This window comes from Pseudophryne corroboree, chromosome 1 (genome assembly GCF_028390025.1).
Source record: "Pseudophryne corroboree isolate aPseCor3 chromosome 1, aPseCor3.hap2, whole genome shotgun sequence".
In the NCBI taxonomy this organism is placed as follows: Eukaryota; Metazoa; Chordata; class Amphibia; order Anura; family Myobatrachidae; genus Pseudophryne; species Pseudophryne corroboree.
Genome location: NC_086444.1, coordinates 469,178,646 through 469,203,598, shown reverse-complemented (window position 1 = coordinate 469,203,598; position 24,953 = coordinate 469,178,646). Strand labels below are relative to the sequence as shown.

The following is a 24,953-nucleotide window of genomic DNA, read 5'->3' as shown; positions in this document are numbered from 1 at the left end:
ATTTCTATATATGCAAGATGCACAGAGGGATATTTGCACTCTGGCATCAAGAGTAAGTGCGATGTCCATATCTGCCAGAAGTTGTTTATGGTCACGACAGTGGTCAGGTGATGCAGATTCCAAACGGCACATGGAAGTATTGCCGTATAAAGGAGAAAAAGACAACGTCTTTTCAGCCTCAGTCCTTTCGTCCCCATAAGGGCAAGCGGGCAAAAGGCCAGTCATATCTGCCATGGGATAGAGGAAAGGGAAGAAGACTGCAGCAGGCAGCCCATTCACAGAAACAGAAGCCCTCCACCGCTTCTGCCAAGTCCTCAGCATGACGCTGGGGCCGTACAAGCGGACTCGGGTGCGGTGGGGGGGGTCGTCTCAAGAGTTTCAGCACGCAGTGGGCTCACTCGCAAGTGGACCCCTGGATCCTACAAGTAGTATCCCAGGGGTACAGATTGGAAATTCGAGACGTCTCCCCCTCGCAGGTTCCTGAAGTCTGCTTTACCAACGTCTCCCTCCGACAGGGAGGCAGTAGTGGAAACAATTCACAAGCTGTATTCCCAGCAGGTGATAATCAAAGTACCCCTCCTACAACAAGGAAAGGGGTATTATTCCACACTATATTGTGGTACTGAAGCCAGACGGCTCGGTGAGACCTATTCTAAATCTGATATAGTTGAACACTTACATACAAAGGTTCAAATCAAGATGGAGTCACTCAGGGCAGTGATAGCGAACCAGGAAGAAGGGGACTATATGGTGTCCCGGGACATCAGGGATGCTTACCTCCATGTCCCAATTTGCCCTTCTCACCAAGGGTACCTCAGGTTCGTGGTACAGAACTGTCACTATCAGTTTCAGACGCTGCCGGTTGGATTGTCCACGGCACCCCGGGTCCTTACCAAGGTAATGGCCGAAATGATGATTCTTCTTCAAAGAAAATAGACGATCTCCTGATAGGGGCAAGGTCCAGAGAACAGTTGGAGGTCGGAGTAGCACTATCTCAAGTAGTTCTACGACAGCACGGGTGGATTCTAAATATTCCAAAACCGCAGCTGTTTCCGACGACACGTCTGCTGTTCCTAGGGATGATTCTGGACACAGTCCAGAAAAAGGTGTTTCTCCCGGAGAAGAAAGCCAGGGAGTTATCCGAGCTAGTCAGGAACCTCCTAAAACCAGGAAAAGTGTCAGTGCATCATTGCACAAGGGTCCTGGGAAAAATGGTGGCTTCTTACGAAGCGATTCCATTCGGTAGATTTCACGCAAGAACTTTTCAGTGGGATCTGCTGGAAAAATGGTCCGGATCGCATCTTCAGATGCATCAGCGGATAACCCTGTCTCCAAGGACAAGGGTGTTTATTCTGCGGTGGCTGCAGAGTGCTCATCTACTAAAGGGCCGCAGACTCGGCATTCAGGACTGGGTCCTGGTGACCACGGATGCCAGCCTGAGAGGCTGGGGAGCAGTCACACAGGGAAAAAATTTCCAGGGAGTGTGATCAAGTCTGGAGACTTCTCTCCACATAAATATACTGGAGCTAAGGGCAATTTACAATGTTCTAAGCTTAGCAAGACCTCTGCTTCAAGGTCAGCCGGTATTGATCCAGTGGGACAACATCACGGCAGTCGCCCACGTAAACAGACAGGGCGGCACAAGAAGCAGGAGGGCAATGGCAGAAACTGCAAGGATTCTTCGCTGGGCAAAAAATCATGTGATAGCACTGTCAGCAGTGTTCATTCCGGGAGTGGACAACTGGGAAGCAGACTTCCTCAGCAGGCACGACCTCCACCCGGGAGAGTGGGGACTTCATCGGGAAGTATTCCACATGATTGTGAACCGTTGGGAAAGACCAAAGGTGGACATGATGGCGTCCCGCCTGAACAAAAAACTGGACAGGTATTGCGCCAGGTCAAGAGACCCTCAAGCAATATCTGTGGACGTTCTGGTAACACTGTGGGTGTACCAGTCGGTGTATGTGTTCCCTCCTCTGCTTCTCATAACCAAGGTACTGAGAATTATAAGACGTAGAGGAGTAAGAACTATACTCGTGGCTCCGGATTGGCCAAGAAGGACGTGGCACCCGGAACTTCAAGAAATGCTCACAGAGGACTCATGGCCTCTGCCGCTAAGAAGGGACTTGCTTCAGCAAGTACCAGGTCTGTTCCAAGACTTACCGCGGCTGCGTTTGACGGCATGGCGGTGGAACGCCAGATCCTAAGGGAAAAAGGCATTCCGGAAGAGGTCATTCCTACCCTGGTCAAAGCCAGGAAGGAGGTGACCGCAAAACATTATCACCACATGTGGCGAAAATATGTTGCGTGGTGTGAGGCCAGGAAGGCCCCACGAAGAAATTTCAACTCGGTCGATTCCTGCATTTCCTGCAAACAGGAGTGTCTATGGGCCTCAAATTGGGGTCCATTAAGGTTCAAATTTCGGCCCTGTAAATTTTCTTCCAGAAAGAATTGGCTTCAGTTCCTGAAGTCCAGAAGTTTGTCAAGGGAGTATTGCATATACAACCCCCTTTTTGTGCCTCCACTGTGGGATCTCAACGTAGTTCTGGGATTCCTCAAATCACATTTTAAACCGCTCAAATCTGTGGATTTGAAATATCTCACATGGAAAGTGACCATGCTGTTGGCCCTGGCCTCGGCCAGGCGAGTGTCAGAATTGGCGGCTTTGTCTCACAAAAGCCATATCTGATTGTCCATTCGGACAGGGCAGAACTGCGGACTCGTCCCCAGTTTCTTCCTAAGGTGGTGTCAGCGTTTCACCTGAACCAGCTTATTGTGGTACCTGCGGCTACTAGGGACTTGGAGGACTCCAAGTTGCTAGATGTTGTCAGGGCCCTGAAAATATAGGTTTCCAGGATGGCTGGAGTCAGGAAAACTGACTCGCTGTTATCCTGTATGCACCCAACAAACTGGGTGCTCTTGCTTCTAAGCAGACGATTGCTCGTTGGATTTGTAGCACATTTCAACTTGCACATTCTGTGGCAGGCCTGCCACAGCCTAAATCTGTCAAGGCCCATTCCACAAGGAAGGTGGGCTCATCCTGGGCGGCTGCCCGAGGGGTCTCGGCATTACAACTCTGCCGAGCAGCTACATGGTCGGGGGAGAACACGTTTGTAAAATTCTACAAATTTGATACCCTGGCAAAAGAGGACCTGGAGTTCTCTCATTCGGTGCTGCAGAGTCATCCGCACTCTCCCGCCCGTTTGGGAGCTTTGGTATAATCCCCATGGTCCTGACGGAGTCCCCAGCATCCACTAGGACGTCAGAGAAAATAAGATTTTACTTACCGATAAATCTATTTCTCGTAGTCCGTAGTGGATGCTGGGCGCCCATCCCAAGTGCGGATTGTCTGCAATACTTGTACATAGTTATTGTTACAAAAATCGGGTTATTATTGTTGTGAGCCATCTTTTCAGAGGCTCCGCTGTTATCATGCTGTTAACTGGGTTCAGATCACAGGTTGTACAGTGTGATTGGTGTGGCTGGTAGGAGTCTTACCCGGGATTCAAAATCCTTCCTTATTGTGTACGCTCGTCCGGGCACAGTATCCTAACTGAGGCTTGGAGGAGGGTCATGGGGGGAGGAGCCAGTGCACACCACCTGATCCTAAAGCTTTTACTTTTGTGCCCTGTCTCCTGCGGAGCCGCTATTCCCCATGGTCCTGACGGAGTCCCCAGCATCCACTACGGACTACGAGAAATAGATTTATCGGTAAGTAAAATCTTATTTTTGTTTTTTTCTTGTTTCTCAAATTTTCAAACTTCAGCATTATGTGTTCTGCCTGTAAAATCTTTTCCTTTTTTCCAGCCTCCATTTTCCACTGGCAGTGACTTTGCTTCCATGGTATCTCATCCACCTGGCACTTCTGTAGCTCCTAAATACTATCCTAACCGTTTTACCCCTGCTTTGCGAAGGATTGCGCCATCTACAGGCTCCTTTACATCAAGGCTTGGCCCTCAGGCATGCACCTTTTTAGACCTTTTTTATTCAACTTTTTTCACCCATTTATTGAGCTAAGGCACAAACGCAATGCATAGTAAAAAGCAGTAAACAATGACCTTGAAGAAGCAGTTAGTCTACGTAGTAGCATACTTTTCATTTTGCAGTATATAAGCTGTTACAGTAAGACTATTTGCTCTCTTGTGTAGCACTAAGGCTGTTATTAATTGATCATCATTTTTGTTTTTTACTTTAATTTTTTTTAGGTGCGATTCAATATACATTCTGCTGATTGTGATCCCACTTCTGAGCCTAGGCCTGTGCCTACAACATCCACTCCTATATTGCCATCTACCTCATGGTAAGCATGTTTTCTTTACATATTGTGGACCTATAAGGTATAGTATTGCACAGCCACAGGAAATCAACTGTGCAGTACCACACACATGAAATGCAAATGCAGCAGGAAACTTCTGTAGGAAATAAACGCCTCCTACATGCATCTGTGAGATTTGAATCTTGTGTCCTAGGATGCAGCATTGGATCACAATAGCGAGCATCGGTCATGACTGGCAATGGTAGCAGCCCTCAGTCAGTCTCTGTAAGCTGAAGCTTACTCAGGCTAGCCATCTGCTCCAGTCAGCCAGCTCCAGGAAGTGTGCATCCTACAACATGGGATATGCCCTCATTTTGTAAAACTGGTCCCTGCTCCACCCTCCAAATGCAGGACTAGGAGCAGTATCGCAGGACCCGTATGGCACATATGTCATCAGATTTGTATGTAAACCATCTGGTTTGCGTACAAATCTGAATCAGGCCCTGTATGGTTACTCTGACAATGGAGCATTTATTTTTGTAAAAATGCAGTACAGGTTGAGTATCCCATATCCAAATATTCCGAAATACGGAGTTTTTTGAGTGAGAGTGAGATAGTGAAACTTTTGTTTTTTGATGGCTCAATGTACACAAACTTTGTTTAATACACAAAGTTATTAAAAATATTGTATTAAATGACCTTCAGGCTGTGTGTATAAGATGTATATGAAACATAAATGAATTGTGTGAATGTAGACATACTTTGCTTGATGCACAAAGTTATAAAAAATATTGGCTAAAATGACCTTCAGGCTGTGTGTATAAGGAGTATATGTAACATAAATGCATTCTGTGCTTAGATTTAGGTCCCATCACAATGATATCTCACTATGGTATGCAATTATTCCAAAATACGGAAAAATCCGATATCCAAAATACCTCTGGGCCCAAGCATTTTGGATAAGGGATACTCAACCTGTATATGCAAAAGTAATTTCAGATTTGACTTCTACCAGGATCCGACTTTCTACATAATAGTGTTAAAGCTTTCTTTATCATCCATAAGGGATACTGGGGACAACTAAGAACGATGGGGTCCAAAGGAGCCAGTGCACTTTAAATTCCTTCAACAGGGTGTGCTGGCTCCTCCCAGCTATGCCCTCCTACACAGCCAGTTGTGAGGCCCATTTTGAACCTAAAATCAGTAAACCCTTTTCTCTTACGTCCTAGAGGATGCTGGGGACTCCGTAAGGACCATGGGGTATAGACGGGCACCGCAGGAGATATGGGCACTCTAAAGAACTTTTAGTATGGGTGTGGACTGGCTCCTCCCTCTATGCCCCTCCTCCAGACCTCAGTTAGATCTTGTGCCCAGAGGAGATAGGGTGCATTACATGGGAGCTCTCCTGAGTTTCTCTGAAAAAGAATTTTGTTAGTTTTTTTATTTTCAGGGAGCACTGCTGGCAACAGGCTCCCTGCATCGTGATAGGCTCTGCTTCTTAGGCTACTGGACACCATTAGCTCCAGAGGGAGTCGGAACACAGGTCTCACCCCGCCATTCGTCCCAGAGCCGCGCCGCCGTCCTCCTCGCAGAGCCGGAAGATAGAAGCCGGGTGAGTATAAGAAGAAAAGAAGACTTCAAGGCGGCAGAAGACTTCAGATCTTTACTGAGGTAAGCGCGCGTATTGCTCCCACACACACAACACACAAGGCATTGATGGGTGCAGGGCGCAGGGGGGGCGCCCTGGGCAGCAATAACCTCTAGGGCTGGCAAACATACATATATAGGCTACAGAGGCAATATATGTCATAACCCCCACCAGTATTGTAAAATTGAGCGGGTCCGAAGCCCGCCGGTGAGGGGGCGGAGGTTGATCCCTCAGTACTAACCAGCGCTATTTTCTCCACAGCACACTGCATGGAGCTGGCTCCCCGGACTTTCCCCTGCTGAAGACACAGGGCAAAACAGAGGGGGGTGGGGGGGGGGGGGGGGGCACTTATTAGCAGCAGTAGTGTATATTATACATATATTTATATAAAAGCGCTGTTTTATCTGGGAATTCTATGTCAGTTGGCGCTGGGTGCGTGCTGGCATACTCTCTCTCTGTCTCTCCAAAGGGCCTTATTGGGGATCTGTCTCCATATAAATATCCCTGTGTGTGTGGGGTTGTCGGTATGTGTGTGTCGGCATGTCTGAAGCGGAAGGCTCATTTAAGGTGGAGGTGGAGCAGATGATTGTGGTATTTCCGTCGGCAACGCGACACCTGTTTGGTTGGACGTGTGGAATGTTTTAAATGCAATTGTAAATTTATTACATAAGAGATTGGACAAAGCAGAGTCCAAGGATTTGACTGTGTCACAGGGCCCTTCAGGGTCTCAAAAACGTCCCCTGTCCCAAATAGTAGACAGTGATACCGACACGGATACTGACTCTAGTGTCGACTATGAGGTTGCAAAGGTGGCAAAAAGTATTCATTATATGATTATTGCAATAAAAGATGTTTTGCATATCACAGATGACCCCTCTGTCCCTGACACGAGGGTACACATGTTTAAGGAAAAAAAACCTGAGGTAACGTTTCCCCCATCTTATGGCCGGAACACATTATTTGAAAAAGCTTGGGAAACTCCAGACAAAAAACTGCAGATTCCCAAAAGAATTATTATGGCGTATCCTTTCCCCTCAAAGGACAGGTTACGGTGGGAATCATCACCCACAGTCGACAAGGCCTTAACACGCTTGTCCAAAAAGGTTTCCCTACCGTCCCCGGACACGGCGACACTAAAGGATCCTGCGGATCGCAAGGAGGAAACTACCTTAAAATCAATTTATACACATACGGGAGCTTTGATCAGACCGGCAATAGCTTGGATTTATAGCGCGGTAGCAGCTTGGACAGATACCTTGTCAGCTGATATTGATACCCTAGATAGGGATACCATTTTATTGACCTTAGGTCACATCAAAGACGCAGTCTTATCTATGCTGTGGACCCTCCAACGGACGGGTGATGCAGACTCAAAGTGGCATATAGAAATTTTGCCTTACAAGGGTGAGCTTTTAATTAGGGTAGGTCTCGCGGACCTGGTTTAAACAGCTACCGCGGGTAAATCTACCTTTTTTGCCTTATGTTCCCCGACAGCAAAAGAAAACGCAGCAGTATCAGATGCAATCCTTTCGGTCGCATAAGTCCAGAAGAGATCGGGGCTCTTCCTTCCTCGCCAGAGGTAAGAGTAGAGTGAAAAAGAATGCCTGCTACGGCCAGTTCCCAGGAACAGAAGTCCTCCCCGGCTTCTAATAAATCCACAGCGTGACGCTGGGGTTCCACTGAGGGAGTCCGCTCTGGTGGGGGCACGTCTTCGACTCTTCAGTTACGTCTGGGTTCAGTCTGATGTGGATCCTGGGGCGATGGAAATTGTGTCCCAAGGTTACAAGCTGGAATTCGAAGACGTGCCTCCCGCCTATTCTTCAAATTGGCTTTACCAACGTCTACCCCAGAGAGGGAGATAGTGTGGGCTGCAATTCGAAAGCTGTGTCTACAGCAAGTGATTATCAAGGTTCCCTTAATGCAACAGGGAAAAGTGTACTATTCAACCCTATTTGGGCTCCCGAAACCGGATGGCTCGGTCAGACCCATTCTCAACTTAAAATCCCTGAACCTGTATTTAAAAAGGTTCAAGTTCAACATGGAATCGCTCAGGGCAGTGATCTACAGCCTGGAAGGGGGGATTTTATGGTGTCACTAGACATAAAGGATGCATACCTTCATGTTCCCATTTATCCTCCTCATCAAGCGTACCTGAGATTCGCTGTACAGGCCTGTCAGTTCCAATTTCAGATGTGGCCGTTTGGACTTTCCACGGCCCCAAGGGTTTTTACCAAGGTAATGGCGGAAATGATGGTACTCCTGCGCAGGCAAGGGGTCACAGTTATCCCGTACTTGGACGACCTCCTGATAAAAGCGAGATCAAGGAACAGTTACAGAAAAGCGTGTCGCTCTCCCTGAGAGTGCTGCAGCAACATGGCTGGATTCTAATTCTACCAAAGTCACAGTTGGTTCCAACATCTCGGCTGTCTTTCTTAGGCATGATTCTGGACACAGAACAGAAGAGGGTTTTTCTCCCAATAGGAAAAGCCCTGGAAATCCAGAACATGGTCAGAGACCTGTTAAAACCAAAAAGTGTCAGTCTATCAATGCACTCGAGTACTGGAGAAAGTGGGGGCGACCTACGAGGCCATCCCCTTCGGCTGTTTTCAGGCGAGGACTTTTCAGTGGGACCTTCGGGACAAGTGGTCCGGGTCTCACCTTCAAATACATTAGAGCAGGGCTGGCCAAACCGGTCCTCGAGATCTACCAACAGTTCATGTTTTCCAGGCCTCCTGGAGATCTGTTGAATTGTCAGTTAGGAAAGAATGCAGCACATCTTAATTAGTAATGACTACACCTGTGCACCAGCTAGGTGGTCTGGAAAATGTGAACTGTTGGTAGATCTCGAGGACTGGTTTGGCCAGCTCTGTATTAGAGGATAACCCTGTCCCCCAGGGCCAGGGGGTCTCTCCTGTGGTGGCTGCGGAGTGCTCATTTTCTACAAGGTCGCAGGTTTGGCATTCAGGACTGGGTCCTGGTGACAACGGACGCGAGCCTCCGAGGATGGGGAGCAGTCACACAAGGAAGGAATTTTCAGGGACTATGGTCAAGCCAGGAGGCTTGCCTACACGTCTACATACTGGAATTAAGGGCCGCTTACAACGGCCTACGACAAGCGGAGAATCTTCTTCGCGACCTACCGGTTCTGATTCAATCAGACAACGTTACACAGCTGTGGCTCATGTAAACCGCCAAGGCGGTACGAAGAGCAGAGTGGCAATGGCGATAGCCACCAGGATTCTGCGGTGGGCAGAAAATCACGTAAGCACTCTGTCAGCGATATTCATTCCGGGAGTGGACAACTGGGAAGCAGTCTTCCTCAGCAGACACGATCTCCATCCGGGAGAGTGGGGACTTCATCAAGAAGTCTTTGCAGAGATAACAAGTCGTTGGGAGCTTCCTCAAATAGACGTGATGGCATCACGCCTTAACAAGAAGCTTTGGAGGTATTGCACCAGGTCAAGGGACCCTCAGGCAATAGCGGGGGACGCCCTGGTGACACCGTGGGTGTTTCAGTCGGTCTATGTGTTTCCTCCTCTTCATCTCATCTCAAAAATATTGAGAATCATAAGACGGAAAAGAGTACTGACAATACTCATTGTTCCAGATTGGCCTCGAAGGGCCTGGTATTCAGATCTTCAGGGGATGCCCAAAGAAGATCCGTGGCCTCTTCCTCTCAGAGAGGACTGGTTGCAGCAGGGGCCCTGCGTGTTCCAAGACTTACCGCGGTTACGTTTGACGGCATGGCGGTTGAAAACCGAATCCTAGCGGGGAAGGGTTTTCCGGAATTAGTCATCCCTACTCTGATAAAAGCTAGGAAGGAAGTGACGGCGAAACATTATCACCGTATCTGGAGAAAGTATGTATCTTGGTGTGAAGCCAAGAATGCTCCTATGGAAGGGTTCCACTTGGGCCGTTTTCTCCACTTTCTACAGACAGGAAGGGATATGGACCTAAAGTTAGGCTCCATTAAGATAAAGATTTCGGCCCTGTCTATATTCTTCCAGAAGACATTGGCTTCTCTCCCAGAAGTCCAAACTTTTGTAAAGGGAGTGCTACACATCCAGCATCTTTTTGTGCCCCCAGTGGCACCATAGGACCTTAACGTAGTGTTATAGTTCCTTTTTTTCGCACTGGTTTGAGCCTCTTCAAACAGTTAAATTGAAATTTCTCACTTGGAAAGTGGTCATGTTATTGGCCTTGACATCTGCAATGGCGGGTGTCCGAATTGGCGGCTGTGTCTCAAAAGAGCCCCTATCTGATTTTCCATGTGGATAGAGCGGAATTGAGAACTCGTCCACAATTTCTACCTAAGGTGGTTTCGTCTTTTCACATCAACCATCCTATTGTGGTGCCTGTGGCTGTGGGTGACTTGGAGGATTCCAAGTCCCTGGATGTAGTCAGGGTTTAAAAAAATATGTAGCCAGAACGGCTCGGGTTAGGAAAACAGAGGCACTGTTTGTCCGGTATGTAGCCAACAAAGTTGGCGCTCCTGCTTCTAAGCAGACTATTGCTCGCTGGATCTGTAACACGATTCAGCAGGCTCGTTCTACGGCTGGATTGCCGTTACCAAATTCGGTTGAGGCCCATTCCACTAGGAAGGTGGGCTCTTCTTGGGCGGCTGCCCGAGGCGTCTCGGCATTACAGCTTTGCCGAGCAGTTACTTGGTCGGGTTTAAACACTTTTGCAAAATTCTACAGGTTTGATACCCTGGCTGATGAGGACCTTGCGTTTGCTCAGTCGGTGCTGCAGAGTCATCCGCACTCTCCCGCCTGGTTTGGAGCTTTGGTATATACCCCATTGTCCTTACGGAGTCCCCAGCATCCTCTAGGACGTAAGAGAAAATAAGATTTTAAACCTACCGGTAAATCTTTTTCTCCTAGTCCGTAGAGGATGCTGTGCGCCCGTCCCAGTGCGGACTAAATCTGCAATACTTGTGTATATAGTTGTTGCTTTGGAATCGGTCGTTGACTGATACTGTTTTTTGTTCATACTGTTAACTGGTTGCGTATATTCCAGGTTATATGGTATGATTGGTGTGGGCTGGTATGAATCTTGCCCTTGGATTAACAAAATCCTTTCCTCATATTGTCCATCTCCTCTGGGCACAGTTTCTCTGAGGTCTGGCGGAGGGGCATAGAGGGAGGAGCCAGTGCACACCCATACTAAAAGTTCTTTAGAGTGCCCATATCTCCTGCGGAGCCAGTCTATACCCCATAGTCCTTACAGAGTCCCCAGCATCCTCTACGGACTAGGAGAAAAAGATTTACCGGTAGGTTTAAAATCTTATTATCTGCAGGTTTATCTGTTCAAAATGGAGTCTCTGAGAGCGGTGATCTCAGGTCTGGAAGAGGGTGAGTTCTTTGTCTCTCTAGACATAAAGGACGCTTACCTCCATATTCCGATATGTCCGCCTCATCAGGCCTACCTCAGGTTTGCCCTGTTGGAAGAACACTACCAGTTCCAGGCTCTGCCCTTCAGCCTTACTCCCAGGATTCAGGGAGTAAACATTGTCCCCTACCTGGATGATGATCTGATCAAAGCCAGATCAAGGGAACTTCTGCTTTACAGCATCTGCCTCATGACATCCCTGTTGTCATGCCACGGTTAGATTCTGAATTTTCTAAAAATCCCACCTGGTGCCAACCCAGCGTCTTCAGTTCCTCGGAATGGTCTTGGACACGGTGGCTCAGAAGGTCCTCCTTCCTGCAGACAAAGCAAAGGCGCTTCAGGAGTTGGTTCGGGCTATTCTGTAGCCAAACAGGGTCTCAGTACATCTTTGCACCTGTCTTTTGGGGAAGATGGTGTCCTCCTTCGAGGCTATTCAATCTGGCAGATTCCATGCGAGGACCTTCCAACTGGATCTCCTGCAGAAGTGGTCGGGTTTGCATCTACAGATGAACCAGGTCATACGTTTCTCACCTCAGGCCAGAATTTCTCTCCTATGGTGGTTGCAGCCCTACGACCTCTTGGAGGGGCGGAGCTTCGGGATCCAGGATTGGTTCTCTTGACCACAGACGCAATCCTTCAGGGCTGGGGAGCGGTTACCCAAGAGGCACAGTTTGAGGGCCAGTGGTCAAACCTCGAAGCCTGCCTTCCTTTAAACATACGGGAACTCAGAACGATATACAATGCTCTGCTGCAGGCTTCTGCTCCAAGGTCAAGCAATTCAAGTTCAATCAGACAATGCCACAGCTGTGGCTTATGCCAGTTGGCAAGGAGGGACGCAGAGCATGCATGCGGGAGGTATCCGAGATTCTCCTCTGGGTCGAAAGGAATGCAAGGGAGGTGTCGGCCATATTCATTCCAGGTGTGGACAACTGGGAGGCGGACTTAATAAGTTGTCACGTCCTCCACACAGGAGAGTGGGGTCCCCACCATCAGGTGTTTTAACTGATAACAGATTTGTGGGGCTGTCCGTAGATCGATCTGATGGCCTCTCTGCTCAACAACAAGCTTCAGTGCTATTGTTCCAGGACGAGGGATCCTCTGGCAGCAACAGTGGATGTGCCGACGACTCCATGGGTTTACCAACTGGTGTACCTGTTTCCTCCGATTCTGATGATCCCCAGGACTCTAAAAAGATTCAGAAGAGAGGGAGTTCATGCAATTCTCATTGCCCTTGACTGGCCTCGGAGGGTTTGGTAAGCGGATCTTCTGGCCATGGCCATGGCCATAGAAGACCCCTGGCCCCTACCACTAAGGGAGCAAGATCCATTCGTCTACCTGGACATAAAGCGGCTTCTTTTAATGGCATGGCGGTTGGGAGGAACCTTGTAGCTGAAAAGGGTATTCCGGGTAAGGTTATTACCACCATGATTCAAGCCAGGAAGTCTGTCACGTTGAAGCATTACCACCATATCTGGAAAAGATATGTCTCCTGGTGTGAGGGCTGAAAATATCCTCCTGCAGATTTCAACCTAGGGCTCTTTCTGCATTTCTTACAGGCTGGTGTGGATATGGGCCTACGGTTGGGCTCCATAAAAGTTCAGATCTCGGCCTTGTCCATTTTCTTTCAGAAGAAATTGCCTGCTTTGCCTGAAGTCCAGTCGTTCCTGCAGGGTGTCCTTCACATCCAGCCCTTTTGTGCCGCCCATGGCACCTTGAGATTTAAACATGCTTTCTCCAGTCCTCTTGGTTTGAACCTCTGATGTCGGTGGAGGACAAGTACCTTACATGGAAGACGGTTTTGCTCTTAGCTTTGGCTTACACTAGGCGCGTTTCAGAACTTGGCGCTTTGTCCTGTAGAAGTCCCTACCTGGTCTTTCATGAGGACAGAGCAGAACTCAGAACTCGACAACAGTTCCTGCCTAAGGTGGTTTCTGCATTCCACTTGAATCCGCCTATTGTGGTCCTGGCGTCTTTGGCCACTTCCTTGGATGTGGTGCGAGCCCTGAGGATTTATGTCAAGAGGACTGCTACTGTTTGAAAATCGATTCCCTCTTTGTGCTATATGAAGCTCTCAAAAAGGATTGTCCTGCTTCTAAGCAGTCCATTGTCTGTTGGATTAGGCTTTCTGTTCAACAGTCCTATGCTTTGGCGACCTTGCCTATTCCTCGGTCTGTTAAGGCCCACTCCATCAGGTCTGTGGGTTCCTCCTGTGCAGCTGCCCAGGGTGTTTTGGCCCTGCAACTGTGCCGGGCCGCCACCTGGTCAGGGACTAACACGTTTGTCAAGTTTTACAAGTTTGATACCCTGACTTCAGAGGATGTCCAGTTTGGACATACGGTGCTGCAGGTGTCTCAGCATGTTCCCACCCATTCTGGGAGCTTTGGGATGTCCTCATCATACTAAGTTGTTCCCAGTATCCCTAATGGATGATAGAGATATTAGGATTTTAATTACCTACCGGTAAATGCTTTTCTCGTAGTCCGTAAGGGATACTGGACGCCCGCCTCTGTGCTTCGACTTCCTGCAAGTTTAGTTCTTGTGTGATGTTGGTTACACAGCTCTAGCTGTTCTATGGTTCACTAGCTGTTGCTAGTATGTTTGTGCTGGTTTGTTAATCTCACCACTAGTTGTATTGTCATGTTCCTCCTCTCAAGTATGTCCATCTCCTTCGGGCACAGTTTTCCTAGACTGAGCTGTGTGGGAGGGCATAGTGGGGAGGAGCCAGCACACCCTGTTGAAGAAATTTAAAGTGCACTGGCTCCTTCGGACCCCATCTATACCCCATTGTACTAAGTTGTCCCCAGTGTCCCTTATGGACTACGAGAAAAGGATTTACCGGTAGGTAATTAAAATCCTCTTTTTCCACCAACACTTCAAGTAATGACCTAAATTGTAATACAGAACCAGTAGAGCCAGTTTTCTCCAGCCATATTTCACTTACTGATGCTCTCTTTAAAGAAAAAGGTAGTTTGTGGCTGACGCCAAAGTAGAGAACTGACACTGCAGCCATAAAGTGCAGATAGAAAAAAATTACTAATCTCCGACGCTGAGTTAGGATACGTTTTAATTGATGACTTTTTTTGTCGTACTTATAAGGGTATCCGGACTCCAGGTCGACAGCACAAAGGTCGACACACCTTAGGTCGACGCCAATTGGTCGACACACCTTAGGTCGGCATGGACAAAAGGTCGACAGGAACAAGGTCGACATGGAAAAAGGTCGACATGAGTTTTTCACGATTTTTTTCTTTTTTTGAACCTTTTCATACTTAACGATCCACGTGGACTACGATTGGAACGGTAAAGTGTGCCGAGCGAAGCGGTAGCGGAGCGAAGGCACCATGCCCGAAGCATGGCGAGCCATGCGAGGGGACGCGGTGCACTAATTGGGGTTCCCGGTCACTCTACGAAGAAAACGACACCAAAAAAACATAAAAAATTAATGTCGACCTTTTTTCCATGTCGACCTTTTTTCCATGTCGACCTTTTGTCCATGTCGACCTTTTGTCCATGGCGACCTAAAGTGTGTCGACCAATTGGCGTCGACCTAAGGTGTGTCTACCTTTGTGCTGTCGACCCTCAGTCCCAGACCCATTTATAAGGACTTGTGTTTATGGGTATAAATGGCCCAATATTCTTTATACTCCTAATATAAGTGGGCTTTGCACATAAGAATAGGATTGTCCATACTGATGAGTTAAATGTCAAGTAACTGGATTCTTTTATTGCCCTGAAGTATAACTCGTTTTTAGCCAATACCAAATATATCGTAAGATAAATCTCAAATAATTAAAATAGCTACATAGCTTGAGTTAAAAATAGATACATTGTCAGAAAGAATAGACTGTATGTATAAGTATAAGCTGGTGCCCAAAATGGCTGCCTCATCTTTTACATGCTTCTGAACTTCTCCATAAAACATCTTATTATTCAACACAACTGACCTCCGACTCATCATAAATAATCCATGGATTTACCTTTTCTCTTGTACTTCCCTATGCAGACATCTCTCCAAAATCAACAGATTGCATTGCTGCACATAGATGCATATTGGATTGAAACTCTGCTTCTCACCACTGAGAACTCCTTCAGATTGGCATCTACAGTAATCTGCATTAGCCATCACAGAGCAAGGCACTGTGGAAAACAAAGTATCTTCGGCTCCATCAAGCCGCTCCCTTAGACGACATTACCTCTGTTCTCTGAGCATTAACTAACTATTCTACAGTATAGTCAAATTGCTGAAGTTTCACTGTTCATTTCAAAATTCAGGACCCTAGCTATTCCCCGAAATACATTTTATCCATACCCCTACAAGGAATGTCTAGGGGTCGCACACTAGGATTTTTCAATCCTACATAATAGGAATGGATTAAACACCTTTCTACAAGCCTTCTTTATTCTGGAATAATTGTTGTGCCTAAATCAGCAACAGAAAAGAAAAGTATCTTTATTTAGTACTTACCCTTTTTTTTTAAAGAGAAGCAGCTGGATATAGCAATAACCAATATCATTTATACTATTAATTAACCCATTATAATATCTGGATCATACACAGAATTGGAAAAAAGAAAAAAAAAAACTGTTTACTCTCCTCTCATCATCAAATGAAGTTCATACTTACTCATTGATGACCTTATGTATTTGTAAACCTCCAGCTTCATTCTTTCACTCCACCTACCATGTGCTGCAGTTCCAATTACACCCTTACAGGCCTCTTCTTCAGAGAGGTCGTGTTAAGCAAGCAGGCTGAAAACCTTTCTTATCCACGCAGTTCCCTTGCCAACCTGCTCACCCCCAGAGGAAACAAACAAGTGGTACCAAACAGCCGACCCTGTGCTTGGAAGAACTGTAAATTCTCCTTCTCCTACGCTTAACATAAATTTAAACTGCAGGCAATCTGGTATACCCAGTCGGGTCTGTCCTTTTTGTAATGCCAGATCTATTAAAACAAGACTGCTAAAATTGCTGACCTTATTGAATCTTCAAATTTAGCCTGTATTACAGACACTTGGCTAGAGGAAAATGCAGCACCTATTTTGGAAGCTGCCATCCCAAAAAACTACACAACCCAGAGGAACTGAACTGTAAGGGAGGCGGGATGGCCATCTGCTTTAAAAAAGTACTTAATCTTAAAGTACACCCTATGGAAATTACTCGCTCATTTGTGTGAATCACTACCCAGAATTCAACAGGAGTATGTTTGAGTACTACTTATTTACCGTCGACCTGGATATGGGAAGCTATTTCTACAAGTAATTGCAAACACTTCTTGGACTAATTCTCGATCATCAAAAATTACTTGATGATCATTGGTGATTTCAGTGCATGGGTTGATGATTAACTCTTACACCATGGCCAAGATCTCATCTTTTAGACTGGATTAGGAGCATCTGACCTAAAAATAAACCTTCATGTGATCAGACCACTACTCAACTTGGTTCTCAGTTGCAACCACTCAAATTAGATCTTTGTCCATGGAGTTGCCCATTATTGAAGGATATGACTCCCCAGGCTCTTGCAGCAAATCTGTATCTCTCTGCAATTTTGGGTGCCTGTGAAGATCCATGGGGCAGATGTATTGGGATGCAGTCAAAATGCCGGCTATCAGGACCCCGGCGTTCAGGAGACCGACTCCGGTATCCTAACAGCTTGCATTTTAAGGATGGTCTGAATACAGACACCCGCCTGTGGGTCCACGATATGAACCAAGTGGGAATAGAACCTGTGGTGAGCACAGTGAGCCTGCAAGGGGACTCACTGCTGGTATTCTGGCAGACTGGGTGCCTCTGTTCGGATCTGGTATGTAATACCAGCAGATGGGATGCCGGCTGTCCATATATGATGTATTAAGCCTGGAGAAGTTATAAAGAAGTGATAAGTGGAAGGTGATAACTCACCAGCCAATTGTTACAGGTTTGAAAAATGACAGGAGCTGATTGGCTTGTGCATTATTTCCTTCCACTAATCACTGCTTTATCACTGCTTTATCACTTATCCAGGATTAATACATCTGCCCCTGTGTTCCCTAGACCATTACTATAATTGGGATGTGATGGCTGCAATTGATATGATTGTCCCTGTGCATATACAACCTCAAAAACCACGCAGTCAAGCTCCAGAGGTTGACAACAGTGTTAATGAGCTCAAGAAAAGGGGGTGTAGACTTGAAAGATAGTGGAGGAAGACTAAGCTGGTAGAGGATAAGTTAAAACTAATAAAGCATAATGAAGAATATCAATCCATAATCACCCGTATGAAAACAAAGGTCCTGTAAAATGAGATCACAGCAGCAAACAGTAGCCCATCTCAGCTGTTCCGTACAGTGGATATGCTTTGCAAGCCAGCATGCCTGCAGCCTGATGAAACCCTCTCCCAGACAAGATGCAATGAGTCCATCAAATTTAGTGCCAATTTTCCAAGCCTGCCAATGTAAGCCACTTGTCTTCATGGACCAGCTTTGACCCAATGGATGTAAAAGACATTGCTGAATTTTCCTGAATGTTGTGTCCCACTACCTGTGATCTGGACCCTGCCTCAACCAAGCTTCTAATGGGGTATATGGACATAATTGATCCTGTATTTGCAAAAATAGTTCAATGCTTTTTGCAGACGGGCATTTTCTCCTGCCGGGTCCACTGGTGGAGCGACAGCAGATTTGCACCAAATGGTCAAAGCTTTTCAGCCTCAGAGCATGCAACTGGCCGGCCATATATCCTGGCTCAGGCAAATCCGTTTTTTGTTTGGTGCGGCAGGAGCCGAACCATGGTCAGAGAGCTGCTGTTTTTTAGCAGCCATAAGCTTTATTTTATTTTTATGGTCTTTCTATTTTTACCGAGTGATCTTTCTAAAAAGCGTCTTATACGTACCTTAGAAAGAGTTACTCCAAACACTTCCCACTGGTGCTGTTTCGGCGGGCGTCTGTGTCCTGTAGACGTTACCAGGCTGTGGCTGGAGTACGGGGAGAAGGTAAGGCATCGGTTCTGCTTAGAGAGGGAACGTGGATATAGCTGCACTGTTTTGGGAGAAGACTACCAAACAGCCGCTAACGCGGCTGCCACGAGAGTGCACCAGCGCTAGGCCTTAGAGATCATAGGCTCCAGGGGTAGTATGAGGCCGCGATCCCTAGGGTTGATGTCGGCAGTGGGGAGTAAGACGCTCCCCTGGTCGCCCCTCCCCCTGGTTCATGACCAGTTTCCTCAGAGTCTCCAGCCATGAACTGTTTTCCCGCTTCTGTCTGAGAAGGAAGCAATTGTTAGTCCTCCTCTTAAAAAGTCTTATCTGGATCCCGACTGCATGACCAACTATAGACCGGCATCAAACCTTCCTTTTTCTAGAAAAGATTATTGAGAAAGTGGTGACGACTCAACCGGAAACCAGGGACATGCAGGGAGGTAAATGACTCAGGAGGCACTGGCTAGTACCAGATCCAGATTTACACACTATCAGTCAAAGGGTTCATGTGGCCATTATACAAAGATGCAGCAGTATATACTGCTGGAAATTTGGTGAGGTTTGATCAGAGATGTGTGGAAAAAGTAGGCGGGTGAGGCACTGCCTCATCTGCCATAGACATTTTACTCCAGAGTGTTGAGTATAAAAATGATTAGAATAAAGCAAAGAAGATATTTCTAATATGTTCTTTGTCTTTTTCAAATTTACTTTATATAGTCAAAACTGTGGCATATACATTCATATGACAGGAAAGGCTCTGCCTTATCACACTGCATGTCACTGCTGGAAACCCTCCTGACAACCCATGATATTTATGATCCATTCCAGTCAGGATTCAGGAGATGACATACCACTAAAACAGCCCTGGTATGTGTTTTTAAATCTTTTCTGAATGCAAAAGATACAGGTGACTGTTCAGTCTTTTATCTTTCTGGAACTCTTTGCATCATTTGATACCTTGGACCATGGAATTCTGATTGAGCGCCTGAAAAATTTCTGTGTACTGAATGGCACAGTCCTTACTGGTTTAAATAATTTCTCAGCAACAAGTCACAGAGTGTTTTCTGGTGTAATCTCATGGCATTGTTGACGATATGGTGTTCCACAAGGTGGTATACTTTTCCCCATGTTTTTTGCAGTATACTGTACATGCTACCACTTGGTGAAATCAAACGTCATGGTCTGGTCTACCACTGCTATGCAGATGATATACAACTGTACCTGTCCTTTTGCTCCGGCCACTAAGAACCCAATAACAACCCTAAATGGCTGTCTAGCTGATCTCCAGGGAATGAGTGCCAGTTGGCTGCGACTGAATCCTGGTAAACCAGAGGACCTTATGATAGGACTTAAACATCGATGGACAAGATTCCAGCATAGCCAACTAACTGGAATTACACTTAAGGGTTCAGAATTACAAAACTCTGATCATGTTTTCTTGGCATTGTCTGTATGGTGGCATGAGACATAAACATTACATTTCAGCCACAATGAAATTTTCATTATTTAAATTAAGGAACATAACCAGAATCAAGTACTTAGGGCCTAATTCAGACCTGATCGATGCTGTAAATTTATCAGTTGGGCAAAACCATGTTGCACTGCAGGGGGGGGGGGATATAACATTTGCAGAGAGAGTTAAGGCCCATATAGACGGGCCGATGCGGGAGAGAACAGCTCAGCACACGTCTCTCCCGCCGCCCAGCACAACGCGATCTGTGCTGAGCGTGCGGGGGGGAGATGGAGGGGGTTCATTTAACCCAGCGGGTGAAGTGAGCGACACGCTAGATTGGCCTGCATGCAGGCCAATCTAGCACCAGCGAGCTATCGCTGTAGGGGGTACACACGGAGCGATAATGCTCAAATTCTAAGCAATCTAGTCAGATTGCTTAGAATATTGCTCCGTGAGTACCCCCCTTTAGATTTGGGTGGGTTATTTTGTTTTTGTGCATAGTAAATACTGTCTGATTTATTTTTACATAGCAATTTAGATTGCAGAGTGAACACACCCCACCCAAATCTAACTCTCTCTGCACATGTTATATCTGCCCCTCCTGTACTGCACATAGTTTTGCCCAACTGCTAAAAAATTTGCAGCATATCTAGTGCGACTCCATCGCATACATGCCCACGATTAGCATGGCTCCATCACACACACATATATTTACATACACACACACACGCACACACGATCGAGTTGCATTGTTATGACCACCTCCTACATTTGCTGTCGGCAGCTCGTAGCCCATGAAGTACGCCATGTGGGTATATAAGGTGTGCGATAGGCCATCTGCACACACACAACTCATTGCTGTCATGAGTAAAGGGGATCAGAGTTGCAAATAGTGATGATTATCACCTTTTGGGCCAAATGGTGTCAGTATTTCTGAAACAGCGCAGTTTGTGAATTGTTTGCGTGCTGCTGTGGTTAAGGTGTATTGTGACTGGACAAATGGCACCATTGCAAAAAAACCTGGAAACTGTAGAGCACCACGTGCCATTGATGTGAATTGTGAATGTCTGCTACAAATGTGAGTGGAGCAGCTCATTTTCACTATGAACCTGCGGACTACCAGATGTGTGTCTAAAATGTCAGTCCAGCTAACCCTGCTGCGTATGGGTCTCGAAGCAACACTGGCTATTAGCTGGTGTTCATATTAATGTGACTCGGCCCTGTATGTGTGTTTTCATTTGGAATCCCTGTTATTTGACAATTAGTATTTTAGGTTTAGTGGTTCTTTGACCATGTGCGAAGTGCTTCTGATCTTTTTAACAGCCTCTGTAGTAGTCAGTGTTGCAATTGTACTTTATACCTCTAAAAGCTTTGTAAATCTCTTTACATGCTTTAATGGGTTATTCAATTGTATATATTACAGTGACCCAGCTGGATTAGATTTGAAGTATCTTAAAAGAAATGGAAGTGTTCCTACCAAAGTACTAAAAAATGGCAATGCTCCAAACACAGGTAAGCATAGGGGAAAACCGGGAGATCTATCGGAATTCGATTTTAGTGATGTACATGCTCTCCTAATCTACTATACTGCTATAGGCAAATTTATACTTTCAATCTTCCAATGCACAATTTCTGCATTGTGCAATGTAAAACATGGGGACACTAGTAATGGATCATTTACCATTGAAATTTAAAAAAAAAACTCTGGTTTTAGGATGGAAGAGATTACCTGACATATTGGGTGAGTGAGGCTCCACGTTCATTTCAGTGGATTTCACTTTGAATGGGCACTAAAAGCCCATAGAAAAGCATGATCATGTGATTAGTGGAATGCTGAATTAAAATACTTTTTTAATCTTAATTCAAATGTGGAATTAATATTGCCGTCATGCTGAAATTATTCAGAAAGTAGTTAATTTTTTTGCCACTTATACCACTGTTTCTCTAACGTCCTAAGTGGATGCTGGGACTCCGTAAGGACCATGGGGAATAGCGGCTCCGCAGGAGACTGGGCACAAAAGTAAAAGCTTGAACTAGCTGGTGTGCACTGGCTCCTCCCCCTATGACCCTCCTCCAAGCCTCAGTTAGATTTTTGTGCCCGAACGAGAAGGGTGCATGCTAGGTGGCTCTCCTGAGCTGCTTAGAGTAAAAGTTTATTTTAGGTTTTTTATTTTCAGTGAGTCCTGCTGGCAACAGGCTCACTGCATCGTGGGACTAAGGGGAGAAGAAACGAACTCACCTGCGTGCAGAGTGGATTGGGTTTCTTAGGCTACTGGACATTAGCTCCAGAGGGACGATCACAGGTTCAGCCTGGATGGGTCCCGGAGCCGCGCCGCCGGCCCCCTTACAGAGCCAGAAGAACGAAGAGATCCGGTGAAATCGGCGGCAGAAGACGTTCCTGTCTTCAACTAAGGTAGCGCACAGCACTGCAGCTGTGCGCCATTGCTCTCAGCACACTTCTCACTCCGGTCACTGAGGGTGCAGGGCGCTGGGGGGGAGCGCCCTGAGACGCAATAAAAACAGAAATACCTTAGGATGGCAAAAGAAATACATCACATATAGCTCCTGGGCTATATGGATGTATTTAACCCCTGCCAGTTTTCCAGAAAAAAGCGGGAGATAAGGCCGTCGTGAAGGGGCGGAGCCTATCTCCTCAGCACACAAGCGCCATTTTCCCTCACAGTTCCGCTGGAAGGACGGCTCCCTGACTCTCCCCTGCAGTCCCTACAGAATCAGGGTAAAAACGAGAGAGGGGGGGCACTATTGGCAGCTAAATTATAAACAGCAGCTATAAAAGGGAGTAACACTTATATAAGGTTATCCCTATTGATATATATATATAGCGCTCTGGTGTGTGCTGGCAAACTCTCCCTCTGTCTCCCCAAAGGGCTAGTGGGGTCCTGTCCTCTATCAGAGCATTCTCTGTGTGTGTGCTGGGTGTCGGTACGATTGTGTCGACATGTATGAGGAGGAAAATGATGTGGAAGCAGAGCAATTGCCTGTATTAGTGATGTCACCCCCTAGGGAGTCGACACCTGACTGGATGGTTGTATTTAAAGAACTACGTGACAATGTCAGCACTTTACAAAAACTGTTGACGACATGAGACAGCCGACAAATCAATTAGTGCCTGTCCAGGCGTCTCAGACACCGTCAGGGGCGATAAAACGCCCGTTACATCAGTGGGTCGACACAGACCCAGACACGGATACTGTGTCGACGGTGAGGAGACAAACGTAATGTCCAGTAGGGCCACACGTTACATGATCACGGCAATGAAGGAGGCATTGAACATTTCTGACACTACAAGTACCACAAAGAAGGGTATTATGTGGGGAGTGAAAAAACTACCAGTAGCTTTTCCTGAGTCAGATGAATTAAATGAGGTGTGTGATAAAGCGTGGGTTTCCCCCGATAAAAAAGTGCTAATTTCTAATAAATTATTGGCACTATACCCTTTCCCGCCAGAGGTTAGGGCGCGTTGGGAAACACCCCCTAGAGTAGATAAAGCGCTCACACGTTTATCTAAACAAGTAGCGTTACCGTCTCCTGATACGGCCGCCCTCAAAGAACCAGCGGATAGAAGGCTGGAAAATATCCTGAAGGGTATATACACACATACTGGTGTTATACTGCGACCAGCAATCGCATCAGCCTGGATGTGCAGTGCTGGAGTTGCGTGGTCGGATTCCCTGACTGAAAATATTGATACCCTGGATAGGGACAGTATATTACTAACTATAGAGCATTTGAAGGATGCATTACTATATATGCGTGATGCACAGAGGGATATTTGCACCCTGGCATCAAGAGTGAGTGCTATGTCCATTTCTGCCAGAAGAGCGTTATGGACGCGACAGTGGTCAGGGGATGCGGATTCCAAACGACATATGGAAGTATTGCCGTTTAATGGGGAGGAGTTATTTGGGGCCGGTCTATCGGACCTGGTGGCCACGGCAACGGCCGGAAAGTCCACCTTTTTACCCCAGGTCACCTCTCAGCAGAAAAAGACACCGTCTTTTCAAACTCAGTCCTTTCGTCCCCATAAGTACAGGCGGGCAAAAGGCCACTCATTTCTGCCCCGGGGCAGAGGAAGAGGAAAAAGACTGCACCAGGCAGCCTCTTCACAGGAGCAGAAGCCCTCCTCTGCTTCTGCCAAGTCTTCAGCATGACGCTGGGGCTTTACAAGCGGACTCGGACACGGTGGGGGCCCGTCTCAAAAATTTCAACGCGCAGTGGGCGCACTTGCAAGTGGACCCCTGGATTCTGCAGGTAGTATCACAGGGGTACAAACTGGAATTCGAGACGTCTCCCCCTCGCCGGTTCCTGAAGTCTGCTCTACCAAAGTCTCCCTCCGACAGGGAGGCAGTTTTGGAAGCCATTCACAAGCTGTATTCCCAGCAGGTGATAATCAAGGTACCTCTCCTACAACAGGGAAAGGGGTATTATTCCACGCTGTTTGTGGTACCGAAGCCGGACGGCTCGGTGAGACCAATTTTAAATGTAAAATCCTTGAACACTTACATAAAGAGGTTCAAATTCAAGATGGAGTCACTCAGAGCAGTGAAAGCAAACCTGGAAGAAGGGGACTATATGGTGTCTCTGGACATCAAAGATACTTATCTCCACGTCCCAATCTATCCTTCTCACCAAGGGTACCTCAGGTTTGTAGTACAAAACTGTCATTATCAGTTTCAGACGCTGCCGTTTGGATTGTCCACGGCACCTCGGGTCTTTACCAAGGTAATGGCCGAAATGATGATTCTTCTTCGAAGAAAAGGCGTTTTAATTATCCCTTACTTGGACGATCTCTTGATAAGGGCAAGGTCCAGGGAACAGTTAGAAGTCGGAGTAGCACTATCTCGGTTAGTGTTACGTCAGCACGGGTGGATTCTAAATATTCCAAAATCGCAGCTGATTCCAACGACACGTCTCCTGTTCCTAGGAATGATTCTGGACACAGTCCAGAAAAAGGTGTTTCTCCCAGAGGAGAAGGCCAGGGAGTTATCCGAGCTAGTCAGGAATCTCCTAAAACCAGGCCATGTGTCAGTGCATCAGTGCACGAGGGTCCTGGGAAAAATGGTGGCTTCTTACGAAGCGATTCCATTCGGAAGATTCCATGCAAGAACGTTTCAGTGGGATCTTCTGGACAAATGGTCCGGATCGCATCTTCAGATGCATCAGCGGATAACCCTGTCGCCAAGGACAAGGGTGTCTCTTCTGTGGTGGCTGCAGAGTGCTCATCTACTAGA

At 46.7% G+C, this 24,953-nt stretch overlaps 1 protein-coding gene across 2 annotated transcripts in view; it reads left to right on the top strand.

Annotated features, from left to right (window-relative positions):
• Positions 1-24,953, top strand: part of LOC134893764 (spindle assembly abnormal protein 6 homolog) — a 331,182-nt gene that overhangs the window by 302,630 nt on the left and 3,599 nt on the right. The window contains exons 14-16 of one of the 2 annotated variants that reach the window (XM_063913710.1): positions 3,808-3,960; positions 4,206-4,300; positions 21,125-21,213. In XM_063913710.1, coding sequence (XP_063769780.1) covers positions 3,808-3,960; positions 4,206-4,300; positions 21,125-21,213 — 337 coding nt within the window. The remainder of the gene's footprint in view (positions 1-3,807; positions 3,961-4,205; positions 4,301-21,124; positions 21,214-24,953) is intronic. The other variant, XM_063913711.1, reaches the window with a different exon arrangement.